We start from the raw sequence: 17,183 nt of genomic DNA, 5'->3' as shown, positions 1-17,183 counted from the left end.
TAAAGGAGTCAATCGCATGAAACAACTGAAAATATTGAATTGATATATATGTTGCACATTCACACTTTGATTCACAGCTTCTGTAGCATCTCTGCAATGTTACAGAGAGCGTAGAGGGTATCTTCTCAAATAGGAGGTCTAAAGAGGATACGGATAGTCAAACAGGTAGATTCAGCCCCAACAGGTGCAGCCTCAGAGGAACCAAATGATAAATAGTGTCTTAGCACCATCTGGCACAGACAGAAGTGCATAAGGATTTACATATGGTCAAACATGCCAAATAACAACTGTGAGTAATGGCTTGACAACACATTTTAAGGTGTTCTGGATTAACACAAATGTGTGTCTTCGTGTTTGTGTCTTTATGTCAGTTTTGCTTTCACTTCACAGTAAATTGAATTTGGGATGCCAGAAAAGTATTATTGGAGAGTGAACAAACTAGCTTGTGATACGTTTCTAATGTACATCCCAGGACTGCTGAAACCTCTTGCTGCGAAGCCAGGAACAGCTTCTGGGAGAGCGCCACTGCTAGACGCCTGAAACCTCTTGCAATTATGATTAAGCTTCTCCATCGAAACACACACTCCTCTCCAATCGCTGCGATCTGCCTGCCGTGTGTGAGGGCACGTAGGGAGGAAGTGGAAAGGCAGATAAAGCCCCAGTGTGAGACCTGCAGGTGCAAACACCGTCCTGTGTATGTGCATATGCTTTACCAAGCCGAGCTGCATTGACCTTAAGAAGCCAATTTGTTTCTGTGCAATACAGTCAGTCGACCCAAATGCAAGTTGAGCACATTACAGGAGACCTGAACTAGCTTGGTGCCAATGTTTGCCCTAAAAGGTTAAACCACAGCATGTGCAGGGCAACACAAAGGCACGGCAGCCCAAATGGAGGCATGAGAGAGAGTGAAAGACCAAAAATCAAACAGAAAAAAAAGTCATCTACAACATAGCAGGAAGCTAGGTTGACAAAAAACAGCATGTTTCCCTAAGCTGTACGCCAGCCTCTGAAGAAACCACAACACTGTCATTAACAGTTACTCTCCTCATAAACACACCAGCATCAGCTGGAGGTATAATTGCCCCTGCTTCTCCTGTAATCTTATACCTTACCTGCTGTTACTGTCAGACACCTTCTCCACTGAGAGAGACAGCGAGACAGCGAGAGAGAGAGACTTAGGGGGGGGGGGGGGGGGGGGGGGGGGAGGAGGGGGTTGTGTGCATATGTGTGTCTCGTGAAGTTGGAGGCAGGGTAGGTGTTGCTTGTGTGCTGCCAGATAATCTGTAAGGAAAGTCAAAAGACGGGTGTGGAGCGAAAGGAAAAGGAGACAACACATGCCAGAAAATCAAATGAGTGTATGTTGCTCACAGAAATCCCAGGAGCAAGGCTCATGGGCTCCGATGGAGAGAAATTGTGTTCTTTTCGTTGAGTGATTAGCAGACGAGTGGCAGAACATGACCTACTTCGTAAAACTTTTTTGTACAGGTTTTGGAAAAGGTACTCAGGTGGGGTAGAATTATGTAGAGAGGCGGGCGGGAGGTTTAACCCTAATAGATTCATAGAAACATTAAAGATAGCAGGAATAATTGCCAGAGGGTGTCTGTGAATATGGAAGAAAGTCTCTTCATCTCATGGCCTCTCAAACTCAAACAAGGGCTTGCAGTCATCCCCTATGCTCTGGCTTTGCAGCCAAAAAGCACAGTTGGATGCGTTTGATCCTACACATAAGCAAGGTTAAAATGCAAAACTAAATATGAATTAAACATCATCTGACAAAGGCTACAAGGGCGGGTTTAGTACCTTTACAATTTGCTCGGAAAGTGTGGTAGGAGGTGTGACTGTTGAGAGAGGCGTAAAAGAGAAGAGAGGGGGAAAAAAAAGGACGAGAAACCTGCCTCCTCAAAATCTGTGACTGAAAATGGCAAAGTGCTGTTTCGCATCCTGCCCCATTACAATCCAATACTGGAAATCCACAGAGGCCATGGGAAAAGGAACACTTTAGCTTTGCTCTAGAAATGGGCCTGCCTCTGGCTCTTCTTAATTTCAGGCTTTGTTTGTGCGGCGTCGGGGAGCTCTTGTGGGTTTGCGGGAGGACCCGCAGGCCTTTTGTCTCATCGGTAGCTGCTTTCTGCTCAGGGCCTGAAGCGTTCCGTTGACGTACGCCTCTTGTTCCACCACTCCATTCGAGATTCGGTCACAGGTCGCGGATTACAGGCAACACAGCCATCACAGGTAACACTGCTGTTTGTTTTCCTTCCAACAACTGTTAGCGCGCGGGAGAGAAGCGGCCACTGAATCTCCATATCAATCAGAGCAGTGAAGAGCAAACCATGACGAGTCTTGGGATATGAAAAGTCTCGCAAAGTACGTTATTTTTCTCATTAGGTTCTGCCCAAACTTAAATGGATTCCTCTATATTCCTCGGGGGACATTGGCAATGCTGCTTCTTTAAATGACATAGACTAATATTACACTTGTGGCGTTGCATTAATAAGTTGCAGCATGATACATCTCGATGATTTATTATGTTCCCTCCAGTGTATAATCAAGTAGAATGAGAAAGGGAGAGCGAGTGAGACAGAGACGTCGCTGGGTCTGAAGTGAGACAGGCTCACATAGCTTTAAATGAGGAGTGTTAAGCAGTCAAGTCACCAAAGTCAGTGGGTGTTGTGCTTAGCAGAAGGAAGACGATTAAAACACCACAAAGTTCAATGTGCAGAGCGCCGTGAAATATGGAACATATGGAACAGCCAAAAGAGAACTAGCAGACGTTCTTACCCAAAAATAGTCCATTTCCTTTGGAAGCATCAATTGCCCATGCGGTGGGTTTATGAGAATATCACACCTCTATGGAAGTCTCATCCCACAGTCCACAGGAGGCTTTCTGTCCCCCCCCCCCCCTGCCTGCTTATGGTGGGCTGCCATCGTATTCATTCCCCGTTCCCAGATAGATGTTTGTAATTGGAGCTCTAATTTATGATCGGGCCTTGGTGCAGGATAATGATATGGAGCATTGTAATTTGCTGATGCAAATTGTACGTTATAATGGGGAGCCATAAAAGCCCCGGCAACATCTCGGAGACTTGCCAAACACCCTGAGCGTTCATTACAGCCCTCATTAAAACATCCACGTCGGCATTGGGAGCTCTTACAAATGGAAGGAGCATGTAATTGCTGCTTGATTGTGGTATATGTAACATATGATAAAGTGGAATTACCACTTTATTTGTCTACAGTGTCCGTGAAACTTAATGGGGAGAAAGCCTGCAGTAAACAAATCCTCGGAGAATAGTTAGATTGTTACATTATAGGGCTATTTGTTTAAAGTGGGGCAAATGTGAGTTAGGGGACAGTGCATCCAGGACAAACTACGCAAGAGTGATGATAATCAAGGCTCGGCTTCGGGGGATAAAACTAATGCTTTTACTCACGAGAGCCGGTGTTTCATTTGGACTAACTCCAACATTGGTGATAGCACAGCGCTTCGTCTGGGAATACATTAACTGGATTTGATATGAGAAAAGATCAGTATTGTTCTTTTTCATTACCAGGCATCAAAGTCATCCCCATAAATGTGCTTTCAGGGTGGTGGAATAAGATTAAAAAAGGGTTAGAATGAGCCATTGACGTCACCTCTAATGCCATTCTGGGCCTTGGAAGTACAGCTTCTAGCCTCTTCCTATCGGTGATCTCAAATCAGTCCTAACGAACGGACTATGTGGAATGCGATGAAGCTGAACGTCCCAGCTTTTAAGCAGCCTTAAGAGCAAAGCCAAGTGGCAAAAGCAATTAAGAGTTCATTTGGAACAGCTGAACTATGCCAGGGCCGTTTTTTTGTTTCTGAGGCCCGGTCAACACTTATTCACAGTGTCGCCTGTTTATTCAAATGACCTCTCCCAGAGCCCCCTTTGTGTTGGTTGCCATTCTAATGCATCTCCATTAGAACAAAACCTGAGCTGCATTGCTGAAAATGAAGTCCCCCTCCTCAACTCTGAATGATAGCCGGCCTCCTCCATCAGAGCTGTGTGTGCTCAGCCACTGGAAAAGGATTTTCAACCGTGCCATTCAGCCGGGGCCCCCAGAAGCCTGCAGCCTTTATCTGCAGAGCTGTTGATTGATGTGTTGTGGGCCCCGCTGTGGTTAACAGCAATTTTTATCTGTTGCTAGCGGCAACAGCCCAGGTCCCTAGTGCGCAGAGAGCAGCAGGGTCCGGGATCTGAAGCCGGACCGCACACGGGGATAAACAAATAGGTTTTTCAAGGTGGATGGCCCTCATAGAGAGGCCCCTGACAGGCAGAGCCCCACCCCAAGGCCAGGACAATGTCAGGGCCCCGGCCCACTCCTGCTGGGTTCTTGGTTTCCTTCACTAATTTTCACCATGTGCAGAGCCGGTGGTATAGAGACTCCTGCACACCCGGCTAAAAAGTAAGCGGAGCGAGAGAGACAGAGAGAGGTGCTCACAAAGACGCAGTTAAGACATTTCATATGCTGTGTGGGAAGCAGCATTGGCTTTTTGTTGTCGCTCTGTATGCCGATAATGGCGCAGTGACCAAAAAGACCTTGCTGGAAAAAATCTAAGATATAATTTACACTCAATTTCCTTTCAATCGCTGCAGTTTAGCATTTAATCCAGTGAATCTGTATCGTTTTGCTTAATATAGCGTGAAGCTTTAATGGCTTCCATTATAATTAAGTGACATAATCCGTGTATTCGATAAAGATCTTGTAAAAAGCCTCGTCACTCAGACAGGGAAGCGTGTTTGCCGCAATGTGGAGGTCGTGAATGCCAAATCAATTAAAACGAGGATGTTTAAGAATGCACAAAAGACTCTGAGACTGCTCTGTTTAGAGTACAGACTCATTTAGCGTTAAATATGATTATGACAACCCGAGCAGGGGGAAATGAAGAATGGGTGTGTCTGAGAGCTCCGAGCACTCTCCCTCAACCCAAACACTCGGTTTCACTCCCTGACATCGCAGAGATAAACCCTCCCAAAACAGACGAGTCAGATTATACTGTCAGACAAAGCTCGATGCTTTTATCGTGCGTGAAAACATGAGCCGTAGCTTGGCCTTGGGTGGTTATAAAAGATGGGGGGGGGGGGGGGGGGGGTGGACTGAAGCTCAATCACTTCATCTGAAAGGAAAGGGAGGTGTGTTGTCTTTTTTCGCTTAGCTAAAATATCTCCTCCCCTATACAGTATACATCCAGCCCAGGGGTAGCGACAGGACGGGCAGATAGTTGCAGTGAGATTCTTTGACATTTTCCCCGTCTCTTGCAGCCTCTATCTCCCAGGCGCAGAGAGGGATGTGTTGGGTTCTTTATCAAGGAGCCCCTGAGAGAGGATGATAAATCGCCAGAGCCCAGGCCAATCTCCAGTGGAACAACAAACAGGTAGCAGCGCAGGAAACACGGCCCAGATATTGTCTCCCAAACACAGCCGAGGCTATAATGACGCTTGCACAAAGCAGACGGGAGAGACTCGGCCTGATAAACAATTCCATATCCAGTCTTCCACAGAGAGCGAGACAGCGAGTCTCAATCCTGCTGCTACGTATCGCCGCTGGACTCAGCGGTCCCTCGCCACTAAATGGGAGATGACAGTTGAGGGGGGGGAAGGGGGGGTCAAGTCTAGCAATGTCATCACCTGGATAAACACATCATGTTTGTATGAATGAGTAACTTAAGGAGGTTTGTCTCAACCACAACAAGTACAATCTGTTTGTTGAGACAGATCTTTGTTGTCCTGTCTGTCCTGCAGTGTACACATAACCTAGCCAAGGCAAGCACGGTGCAATGTTTGTTGTAATGGCAATAAAGTCAACACGTCAACACGTCACTCATCATATATATATTGTGGAATTGAACACCACACCAGTCGTCTAATGGGTGACTATAAACTTAATTATTTCGGTTTTTTAAATTGTTTTGTGTGCGTTTTGCCTTTATTAGTCAGTAAAAAGTGAGGCACAGGAAAAGCTAAATTATATTAACACTTTAACTAGGTTGCTATTGCTGTATGTCCTATATATAAAGGGAGAGTTAAGACTGTTCCGTGGTCTGTGCCTAAGCAAGGATGAAAACTCAATGACCACTATGTTTTAGAACACTTGAAAAATAAAACATCCATGTCATTTTCTGCAATCACTTAAATCCTCAAATATGAACGTATTGAAATCATCAGCGGCTTCATTTTAACACTGCGTTGCACCATAGTGTCTGCAATCCACTAGATACTACTTGGAAGCACTATGAATACTTGGAAATTTGGATTCAATTAGCAACTGTGACATAGTGATGAAATATTTCTTCGCTCTTTGTTCAGTTTTCTAGACAGACAAAGAAAGTAGTGAAGTACAACATACTGACGAGGGGACATGTCATGTTTCTGCAAATTGTGTGCCAAATCAATTTAACACAGTATAAAGGTATTTGCTGCGTTGAAAACACCCTAGTGACTTCCAATTTCCCTTTTTCATGAGTCTGGAACTAAAGCCCGGGGACTGCCTTTACGTTCTTGAGCAAACCATTCAAATGAGGCCATTAAAGGCTGGCAGGCAACCGAAGAAGGGTGACATATGGAAGCGCACACAACAAGAGGCGTTATCTCCCACAGAAGTAGAAAACAAACTGTCAGGAGAGATTGCCTTTTTTACCTCCTAGTGCCTTGTGACAGATAACCGTCACATCTACCAGCGGGATCTACCAGTTTGTGGAGAGGCAGAGCAGTTGGTGGCGATCAGTGCCAGAGGCCATACTATCCATACTATTGTTGGCCGGTGGCGCTGCCTACGCCTGTGTGCCCGCCTCGTTGACCCTCACACACCCCCTCCCCGCCTCACTAACAGCCCCCCACCCACATACAGAGCCTCTCTCTTCCTCCAGCCATTCCGCTCCATGCAGACCCAGGCCTTCTCCTCCCCCTCCTCCTCCCATACCCACTCAGCCTCGGCGTGGCAGATCCCGAGAGCCCCCTGACCCAACACCCCATGCCCCCCCCCCCTCGAAACAATCATACTGTAAAGCCTGAAGCACTTACAGATAAGGAGACCCCAGAAATCAAGCGGGCCCGGCAGCAGAGCAGATTGAGAGTCAGAGTTTAGCACCCAGGATGTGCCCAGAAGCTAAGAATGCTGCAGATAGCACCACCGGATAGCCAGGGAGCGGAGCCAGACAACGTAAAGCTTCCTGCCCTTGTAACTGGACTTTCCTTTTCTTGCACAATGCCAAATGCCAATGACCTCACACCACCACCACCACCAAGCCTCCTCCCCCTCCATTTGTGCCCACTCACTCCGACTCCTCCCCTTCTTTCTCTCCGATAACGTTCCCTGCCGACTCGAACTGACAGCTTGAGCCAAAGGGCTCCGCGAGCTTTTTTGGTCTCATTTGTTTTCATCCATCTGTGAGTATGCAGCCGCCGGGGGAATAGGAATGTGACATGTTCTATTAAAACAAAAAATAAATAAAACAAAAGATTGCGCAGAGATCAAGGTCTTTTGAAGTTACGCTTTGTTCAGCGCTTTAACTGCAGTCCTTTGAGGCAGATTAACGATGACAAACCATTTATAGTTGTTTTGTTTGTCGGGATGATTGCTTCCAAGCTGCAATAAGAACTGCCATATGCCACTCATCAGCTAAAAGTAGCACGCTTTAAAGAACGTTCCTCTTATTAGTTCCCCTTTAAGCAAAGGACATAAAGGACGACTGCTGTCTCTATTACCCAGAGACAAGGCCCATCACTGAAACAATGGGCGGGGAAGAGCACAAATTAACTGTTGGAAAAGGCACTGGGGCAAGGCAACAGATGCTTTCAAGGGATAAAAATAGTCCTATTCTGACAATTTGTGAGCTAGTCTCTGTTTGAAAAGGTTGGGTTGACGTTTTCCAAGGAATCACTAAGTATTCCTCTTGGGCACATTTACCTTGAACAACACATGGTCTATGACAGAAAGCATCTCACTGACTCATATTAACGTACAAATCACAAGACGTGTTTAACTGCTATGCATCCTGAAGGTGTACATGTACGTGCATTTCTGTGGTGGTGAGACATTGTATTGATTGCATAGATACGAGCGCCTTTAAGAGGCTTTTAGGCATATTTTCATTATAAGCGAGCAAAAGAATCCTCCATTGACAGTCACTGGAGGAAGACATAAAACGGTGACAGCCAAATTGCAGCACCGGTGAATGCTGATCGATGCCAATAAAACGAGGCTCTTTTCGCCAAGGTAGCGCAGGGCACCTTCCCGCAATTTAATCAGTCAGTCAGCCAGAATTAATGTTCCTAATATCATGATTTCTCCATTACTCTATTTAACATAATTAAAATGTCGAGCGCCGGGGCCATAAAGCGGGTCGTTGGAGATTGTAATTCTGCCGTAAGGCTATGAAGCATGAAAATGCCACTTACCGAGTAGCCGCGGCCTGACAGCGAGTGAATGGAACTCTGTAGGGAGAGAGAGGAGAACAGGGATGACCTTTAAGGAGCGTTTCACTCGCTGACACAGACATGATGAAGCAGCGCCGCTTTAATATCAATATTCACGTTAACCTTTTAACCGCCCCGCCATGTACCACACGCCGCACACATCCCACCCATACATTCTGGCATCCACCGCGGGGGCAAGCAGAGCAGCATCATTCATGTCCCACTGAGAGACCTGATTTGAGTTACACTGTAGGAAACCGTAATCATTTTCTAAGACTATAATTAATACAGTGCACAATAGTCATTCTATGGCTGTGGAAAGGCCTTTTAAGCCAAGTGTGAAAGTGTGCAGGCTGTACTTGGATCTGAGACTCTGGGATACAGAGGTCTTCTCTTCTTATTCCATCTCATCATTTCCAGGAATTTGTTTCGCAAACGAAACAAACGGTATTGAATAGGAGCAGCATCAACAGGCAAGACATCATTCCCAAAGTGCTTTACATCCTTCACAGACAGAAAGACATTACGTTACGATCATTATTAATTTCATTCATTTATGACAAAAGAAAATCCATCTGGAATGTAATTCTGTCGGCCAAAGTTTTTACTAAACAATGTCCTTCATTAGATGCTGTTTTTTTAAATTCTGTCTTTATTTTGTGAGATCTTTTTTTAAGTTGGTGCCACATTTTGGAACCAAACCAACTTACTTCAGCCCCTTTTACTCAAGACAAATCTCTTCGATGCATTTAGGGATGTGTTTTGGCCCATTAAACTCCTCCTGTGTTTTCTAATGCGGTCCTCTAAATGCTGAACAAGAGCAGGCTGGAGACGGAATAGCTAGGTTTTGTTCTGTTCCCCAGCACCAATACCAATCTCTAAATCCCTCCCTCCACTTCCACTTTTCACTTCTTTTATTCCTCTGTCTAGATTGGCAATTTCTCCCCTCCCCCCCTGGTCTCTGGAGGGGACTTTTCTGCTCGACCAATTTCATCCATAGGTCCACCTTCAATCCAAGCGACCTCCCCCACACCTTCACCGCCGCTGCCTCTCTTGTTTTGCACCCTCCCAATACCCCTCATCCATTCTCCCACACCTGCTCTTGGCCTCAGCCCTCATCATCGCCTTTGTGCCCCTCTGATTCGCAGCACGGCTCCTGCGGTGACGATTAGGGAGGAGTCCCGCCGCGAACCGGAAAGCAGGCTCTGCGGGAATCAAAAGGCTATTCCCGCTCTGCTCAACCGCTCCGCTCCCTTCACTAGCGAGGCCAGAGACAAGGCCAGAGGAGAGGGCAGCAAAAACGGCACAGAAGGCAATATATGTGGAAATAAAAGCGCCAAAAGAGTGTGTTCCAGGGAAAATGTGCTGTGTTGTCTGTGCACTTAGATAGGTGTGTGCGAGTGCATATGTGCATAGGTGGTGGGAGGCCAAGGCCATTTGGAATTAGCCTTACTATGTAGAGTTCATTCAACTTGGAGCGTTCTGAGCAGAAAGAGAGGCTTATTTAAATGATAATGAGGGACAATCCATTGGATTTAGTGCCGGTGAAGGGAGGAAAAGCGGGGAGGGAAGGGGGGGGGGGGATCCATTAAAACGCCAGCGGTTCATAAGCCATAGGGTCGGCATCCAGCTAAACACTCTCTCTTAAAAGCCATTATACATGGCTCTCAATGGATTTCTGCCGCGCTTAGGACTTCAAAAGGATTTAAGAACCCGCCCCAGAGAGGGAGCGTGGGGGATGGAGGAGGACGAGTGTGTGTGTGTGTGTGTGTGTGGTGATTATGTTGGTTGGTAGCGAGAGGGATGGGGTGGATGCTGGCGGCATTTACGGGTTAACTAAACAGCCCCGGGGAAGAGAAATGTTGCTAAATCCTCCCCCTAATCCTCTCCCCATTTCCATGCCCCCTCCTCCACTCTCCTTACAAAAAAAAGGATAGAAAAAGAAAAACATGGCGACAAGAGGGGAGGGTCCAGTCCATCTTCCCCCAACTCAGAGAGGCGGGCCAATCAGAGCTCGATGGAGCACGATAAGGGAAGGGATGCGAACATGTATGCCTTCTGTGGCAGATCAGGTAGCTTGTGGGTTTGGCTCCATGTGGGTGGGAGTGGGTGGATACAGGAGGGCGTTAGAGACCCTGACAGCACCACAGCTGATGCCCCCCTCTCCTCCGCAGGATACAGATGCTGTGAACCCCCCCCACCACCACCTCATATTTCACTAATCCCTGTGTGGCTTAGTGCCGGGGCCCCGCTGCACCCGCAGGCACAATTACCTAGTCAAAATAAACAGATAAAGACCCAACCATTGCAATGAACAAACAGCGTCTCCTTCGGTTTTTCCCAAATTGATGCATGCCTGTTTTTACAGGCGGCCGCGTCCACATGTCGCATTTGTCTCTATTTCCTTTGCCGGTAAGACAAGAGAAATCCATTTGACTCGTTGCAGATGCGGCATCATTAGTTAAGAGCTCTTAAAGTTGGGGAGCCACTTTGATACGGTGGAGCGTGTTTTACGAAAAATTAGCAGTGCTCTCAGTGTGGTGGCGGAGACTTCATGGAGCTGGAAAAAATATCGAGACAGTGACACGGTGTTTTATGTCCAGGCCTTTACTGAGTGGAGTGAAGCCAGCAGAGAGAGGGACAGACAGAAGGAGGAAGAGAAAGGTAAAGACAAGCAGAGGAATAGAGATGGATAGATATGGATGCCGTCGCTGCACCATTTATTTGGCAGCAGATTAGAGAGACATGCCACATCCAACACCGTCGGCGATTACAGCGTGCAATTTTCAACAGTGCCGCCACCCCCACCTACATCACCGCAACCACCACCACTTCCACCCCCACTCTTCCACCCCCCTCTTCCATGCCCCCCCCCCACCCTCCCTCCTTGTCTGTGCTTGTCGTATATCCCTGTCAGAGCTGTCAACCAGCGTCGGTCTTTTATCTGACAAGCCCGCCTCTTCCCCCTGACTTTTTCATTAAAAGACAGCCTTTTATACAAATTCAAGAGAAATGTGTGGGGAAGTGTGGGGACAGTGCACGAGAGAAACAGAGAAAAGAGGATGAAGATGGGAAAAATTAGGCTGGCTGATTTTCTTTTCTCCTCATCAAGCTGGATTTTCAATTGGAACTCTGAATAGCTTAAAACAATGCATTTAATATGTTCATTAAAAATCTTTTCCTTCCATAATTTTACCCCTGCTGGAAAATGGAGCTGCACATTTTCCTTCCTCCTCTCTCTCTCTCTCTCTCTCTCTCTCTCTCTCTCTCTCTCTCTCTCTCTCTCTCTCTCTCTCTCTCTCTCTCTCTCTCTCTCTCTCTCTCTCTCTCTCTCTCTCTCTCTCTCTCTCTCTCTCTCTCTCTCTCTCTCTCTCTCTCTCTCTCTCTCTCTCTCTCTCTCTCTCTCTCTCTCCTCCTGCTGCTTTCGTCAGCTAAATGAACAGTCTGATTGAATTTCGTTAGGTTTGGGAGGTCTGCTTGACAGGCATTAGTTAGGAAGCATATTTCTACATTCATTTAAAATGAGCCGCTTGGGATTTTGCATAAATTCTCATTATGCTCCCTGTGTCTAAATTGCATTATTTCATCCCTTATGCTGAACCAATGCCTGGCCTCCATTTTCCTTTGGCACCTACTCATCCTCTAAATGGGCTGGCATATGGATGCTGCCGCAGCCATAATTGGAACAGTCTCTTTAACTCATTCCATCCTGGGGTCAGCCAGGTCAGCCCGCACCTGGCTGAACTGCGTTAGGTCATGTCTGCGTTTAACCGCGGCATGCTTAAATAATGCCAGGCCAACAAGGTGATGCTGTGCGACCGGCCTAATCATTTCCTGTCTGTGTGCTGCCAGCCAGCCAGTCTTTTCCCCAACGCACAGGGGATTTATGAGGTGATAGCTGGAAACAGCAGGAGCTACTGCACCAGCTGCTCTCTGATCTCAGCCTCAATGTTGTTGTCGCCCGACCGCTTTCTATATTGCACTTCAGGGGTCTCCCGCCTTGGCCTGTGAAAGTGGATAGCCTGGCTCGCTGTAGGAGGTCTGGGAAAAAGGCGAAAAGGTCTTGTCCAAGGACTCACCTCGCTGAGCTGCTCCTTGGAGTTGCTTCTGTGCGGTCGGCTGAGCTCCTGCACCATCTCGTCCTCTCTGACTTTGACCGGACATAGCTTAAAGGGTTTGATCTGCAGAGGACACAGGAAAAGGGACATCTTGAAATCATCCTCTTACTCATCAACCAAACCACTATCTTCACAATGAAGCAATATACCCAGAGAAGCAGTTTTCAGACATTTGAGAGACTATAAAAGCTGCTCTCAAATAACTGTAAATCACTGCACGGTGGTTTATTACTTTCATAAAATGGCAAGGAGAAAATTTCAAACTGTTATGTATTGAAAGAACATTACAGAGATGTTTTGCCGGTTTAATACAACGTCAAGATTTCTATGGCTGCATGTATGGGAGCCCCAAGATAAAGAAGACACAACACAATTGTAAAAGAGAAAAGGACACCTGCAAATGAAAACACTAGTTTCATTTTTATAAGGATGAATGATTAATCAGTGGAAACGCGGCAAATTCTAACTATCTATATTTGAATAGTTTTGCCATCATGATAATTGACTCGTTCAATGTTATTCCATCCACCAACATAGCGCTTTAAATGTGGGTAATTCATTTGGTTTCTTGGTAAAACCTCTATCGTTGAGACAGGATTGTTAAATTACAACAGCTTGACACAACAACTGAAGACCAGAACTATTCATTTCATATCAAACGTTCAGACACAGAAAAACAACAGGATAGGACGATTCTGTTTCAAACCGGGGACACAAATGAAAAGATTTACCAACTCCACAAGTTAGGCATGTATGCATCACAATACAGCACAACTACAATGGCTTTAACTGACTTTCAACGGACCATGGTCCTTCCATTCTTTACCCGAGGGAAACACAAAATTGGTGTGGTGGCTCACAGCTCGGTGTCGGTTTGTGCTTTGGCTAAATGCAAAGCAGAACCGACTGACGCAAAAACACCTGCGACCCCAAACCTGGACCCACGACTGCCAGTCATACCAGCCAGCACAGCAACGTAGTAAACCCAACTGTGTGACTGTCCACCACAGTTGTCATGCAGATCCGAACATTACTGCAAATTCAGTCAATTTTGTCTTTGTTGTATTTAAATGATTTCTAGTATATATATATATATATACACATATATATATATATATACATACATACATATATATATATATATATATATATATATATATATATAAAAACTGATTGATTCTAGTATAACTCCACCAATTTGGAATTTTTTCCTTGAGCATGTTTTGCACATAGACCGATGTTAGTGCGCTCATATGACACACGCACTCAAGCGTCAGGGAGGCAACAGTAGCTAGCAGTCTATTATGCGCTTGCTTTAGCCTTGGTCTCTATACAGTACACAAAATATGATGTTCCTGAACAGGTAGAATCACAAAAATCAGGGTCCACTGCTAAATGCTGTCTAAAATCATCCACATCCACTTTTACTACAGCTGAGGCACATTCCTGAGGTCACTTGATATGGCAGACAAGTGAGCTCTTTGAGGTCAGTTAAAAAAGGGGGACAACATGTAGCATAAACTGAGAGGACGACGCTGAATAGACATACTTTAACCGTTGGCAGCATTCAGAGAAAAAAAAAAAGAACGATTTTATTTTCATTGCATTTGTGCCGTTTTCTGATTAAGAAACTAAATAAAAATGATCTAAAATATCATCTATCAGCATCATAAATGTTCACATGCCAGTATCTGCATTACCACCCACATCATGGTAACCCTGATGCAGACCTGGATGGCTTGGTTTATTGCAGGCCATCAAGACCCACAGTTGGCATGCATTCATATTCCTAGCCAGATGGGAGGTTGGCGAGCTCAGCATGGAGACTATGTGCTGATGCAGCACCAGCCAATCACAATGTTCCAAGCAGCTTCCCCACCTTGGAGTACAGCGGTGATGGCCGTGGGGTATAATCCATTTGACTAGCAGTTTGCATGTAGCAGCTCCCCTGGTGGCGCGCATGGTGGCTGGCCCTGTTCTCCTGATCTCCACTGTAATTTAAGCAGATCACTGCTACAATTAACCTTTCCCGGTAAATATCAATTATGGCCCCCGGCTGGGCTAGAATTAAAAGGGTCATCAGCTAATCTGACAGGTCCTGTACGCTACCACCTGGCTGGGAGAGAGGGAGGGAGGCAAGGCGGCAGCGAGAGAGAGTGTTTGTCTACCCTCGTGCCCACCAGCTCACATGCCAAGTAGACACAATTCCCTTTAATTACCCTGCCGCCGCCAGGGCAAGCATGCTGATTGGCCAAGGGGCATTAGCAGCACGCTGAGGTCAACAGTGACAGGACAGGGGTGGGGTGGGATGAGCGCGGCGGAGAGGAGGAGGGGGCCGCCGCCAAGCAATCAGGGTGTAGAGATGAAAGTAAGAGAGACCTGGCAGGTGGGCCTAATCAGGTTTGACTTCCACCTCTACCAGCCTCTGCCTCTGCCTCTCTCGCTCGAATAGCTGTGAGCCTAATCACTCCTTGAATCTCAAAATAGATGGTGGCCTTTTTGATTTCCTTCTCTCAAGGAGAGCACAAAGAGAGCAATCCTCCTCGGCAGGCAGGCAGGCAGGCATGGAGGCAGACACAGAGTGTGACGGTACAGTCGGCGTCACGTCGCCGTCAAGTGCAGCCGTTGATTACTTTGTTTACCCAGCATCGGTGTTGCTGACAAAGTCCTGACGGCGCCCCAAGTGTTTCCGTCTCTTCCTGCGGCTACATTACCCAGTCAGCAATCAGCTCGGCTATTGATCAGAGCACAGTGTCTAATTAGCCGCCTAGGTTAATGATGAAGCGTGCGAGGACCATTCCCCAAGCCGCTGTTCAACGGGACAGGCGAGCAATTGATCTAGGCAGGAATTCACCAACTCTGACAAAAGATTGGCAATGCTGACTGCCTGTGATTAAAGCAGGGACTAATGTCCTGTCTGGGGAGCTGTTTAATTGGCCCTAAGCTCCCAACTGTACAGCTTTCATGTGATGTTTTTTTCTTCTTCTTTGTGCCCTCATTAATGTTAAAGGACAAGTTCGGGATCTTGAGGGCGGGGCTAACAGTCTCTACTGAGATGCGATTGGTTGGTGACACAGTTCAAGGGCATAAAGCCACTGTGCTTGAGGTAATTCTCTGGGCCGCCTTGAGGGAGCAGTTCTCGGCCACCTGGCCGTTTTAAAGCGCCATAGTTGGATTTAGTGTGTTTACGTTGACCCATGCATTATTGGGATAAGGTTAATCAGGTTGAAGCAGCAAGTGAATGTGTGTGTGTGTGTGTGTGGGGGGGGGGGGCAGCTTGATTTAGGACGACAGATAGCAGAGACATAGAAAAACATGGCCCAGTAAGGGCCTGTGTTTTACATGAATAATGTACTGGAAATTAGCTCCATTAGTCCCGGTATTGAACATGTCTGCAGTCCCTCTCTGGAGGCTGCCGCTCTGTGCTCTTTAATTATCTTCAAAGGGCCCTCCAGCATCTTAATTTCCCCCTAAGTTGAGTAGTGCCGACTTGGGTCTGCTCATTTATACGACTCTAACCCTTGTTGAAGTCAGAAAGCCCGCCTACTTAGAAAGGGCTCGTCAAGGCATCGATGGAGACAGTAGCGGTTCACTGATGTGAACCGCTAGGCTTGGCGAACTTTCCCTTTTATTTTCCCAGTTCCTCACTCTCCTTGCAGTGTCGATCAATCTGCAGCCTGTCAGCAGGGGGCTGGCTAGAGGCTGGCGGGTGATGCTTTGTTGTCCTGCTCCCTTGATCCTACCTCGTTCACCTTGCAGGGGGTTTCGGGGGGGGGTATCGGACGTGGTCTCCCGAGTTTGTCCTCCTTGAATAAGAGAAGCTGTTAGTCCCGACCTCGCGTTTCCACTCCTTGCTCCAGCTCCTCTCACTCTGCCTCGTCTCTCCCAAGCCTGCCGTCACCTGTCAACAGCGCTCAGGGAGGCCGTGCCTCAGCCTTGTCCCAGTGTCAATCCTCATTACCCTGGGATCTTGCCCCCTGCCCGCCCCTTCCTTTCTAGCTGCCTTGATGCTCTTCTCCTCCACACTACCAAGCTCCAATATGCACAGGGCGGGAGGAAACGAGGGCCAATACTGGAATGGGAGGGCTGAAGAGGACGGATACAGATCCTTCTTTTAATTTGTTCTGAAAAGTGTCCTCCGCAAAGGACCCTCACCCCCATTAACCCAGAGACAGGCTGCTACTGCTGCTCAGGGAGGCATCAGCAGTGTGTGTGTGTGTGTGTGTGTGTGTGTGTGTGTGTGTGTGTGTGTGTGTGTGTGAGTGGGGCCGGTGGTGCGGCGGGCGAAGGCACCTCAGCGCTCAGTGCCGGCTCCAGCACCGGCTCAATCTATCGGCTCATTATCCCCCTCCCCCCACCCACCCAGCCTGGGGTGCAGACAAGTGCACTTTAGGGCCACAGGCCAAATTGATTCATCTGCCTTCATTTTCTTCAGGCTCAGAAGTGGCAGCTGCTCAGAGGCAGGGGGAAGGAGCCATAAGATGGTGAGAGACAGAGAGGGAAGGAGAGAAAGAGAGGGCCTGGGATAGAGTGACATGAAGGAGGGAGGCATCAAGAGAAAGAGGTGTTCCCGGCTTTGTTCCTCATCCATGTCTCATTTAATTTTCCTCCTCCTCCCTCTTCTGTCTCT

The 17,183-nt window shown here is 47.2% G+C and overlaps 1 protein-coding gene across 8 annotated transcripts in view; it reads right to left on the bottom strand.

The window, feature by feature from the left end:
• fbrsl1 (fibrosin-like 1) overlaps window positions 1-17,183 on the bottom strand; it is a 247,497-nt gene that overhangs the window by 130,814 nt on the left and 99,500 nt on the right. For 7 of the 8 annotated variants that reach the window (XM_079269833.1, XM_079269838.1, XM_079269834.1 and 4 more), the window contains exons 3-4: window positions 12,515-12,616; window positions 8,418-8,453 (exon numbers count right to left, since the gene is read on the bottom strand). In XM_079269833.1, coding sequence (XP_079125959.1) covers window positions 8,418-8,453; window positions 12,515-12,616 — 138 coding nt within the window. The remainder of the gene's footprint in view (window positions 1-8,417; window positions 8,454-12,514; window positions 12,617-17,183) is intronic. The other variant, XM_079269840.1, reaches the window with a different exon arrangement.

This window comes from Melanostigma gelatinosum (genome assembly GCF_949748355.1).
Source record: "Melanostigma gelatinosum genome assembly, chromosome: 6".
In the NCBI taxonomy this organism is placed as follows: domain Eukaryota; kingdom Metazoa; phylum Chordata; class Actinopteri; order Perciformes; family Zoarcidae; genus Melanostigma; species Melanostigma gelatinosum.
This window is presented reverse-complemented; position numbering and strand designations above follow the sequence as displayed.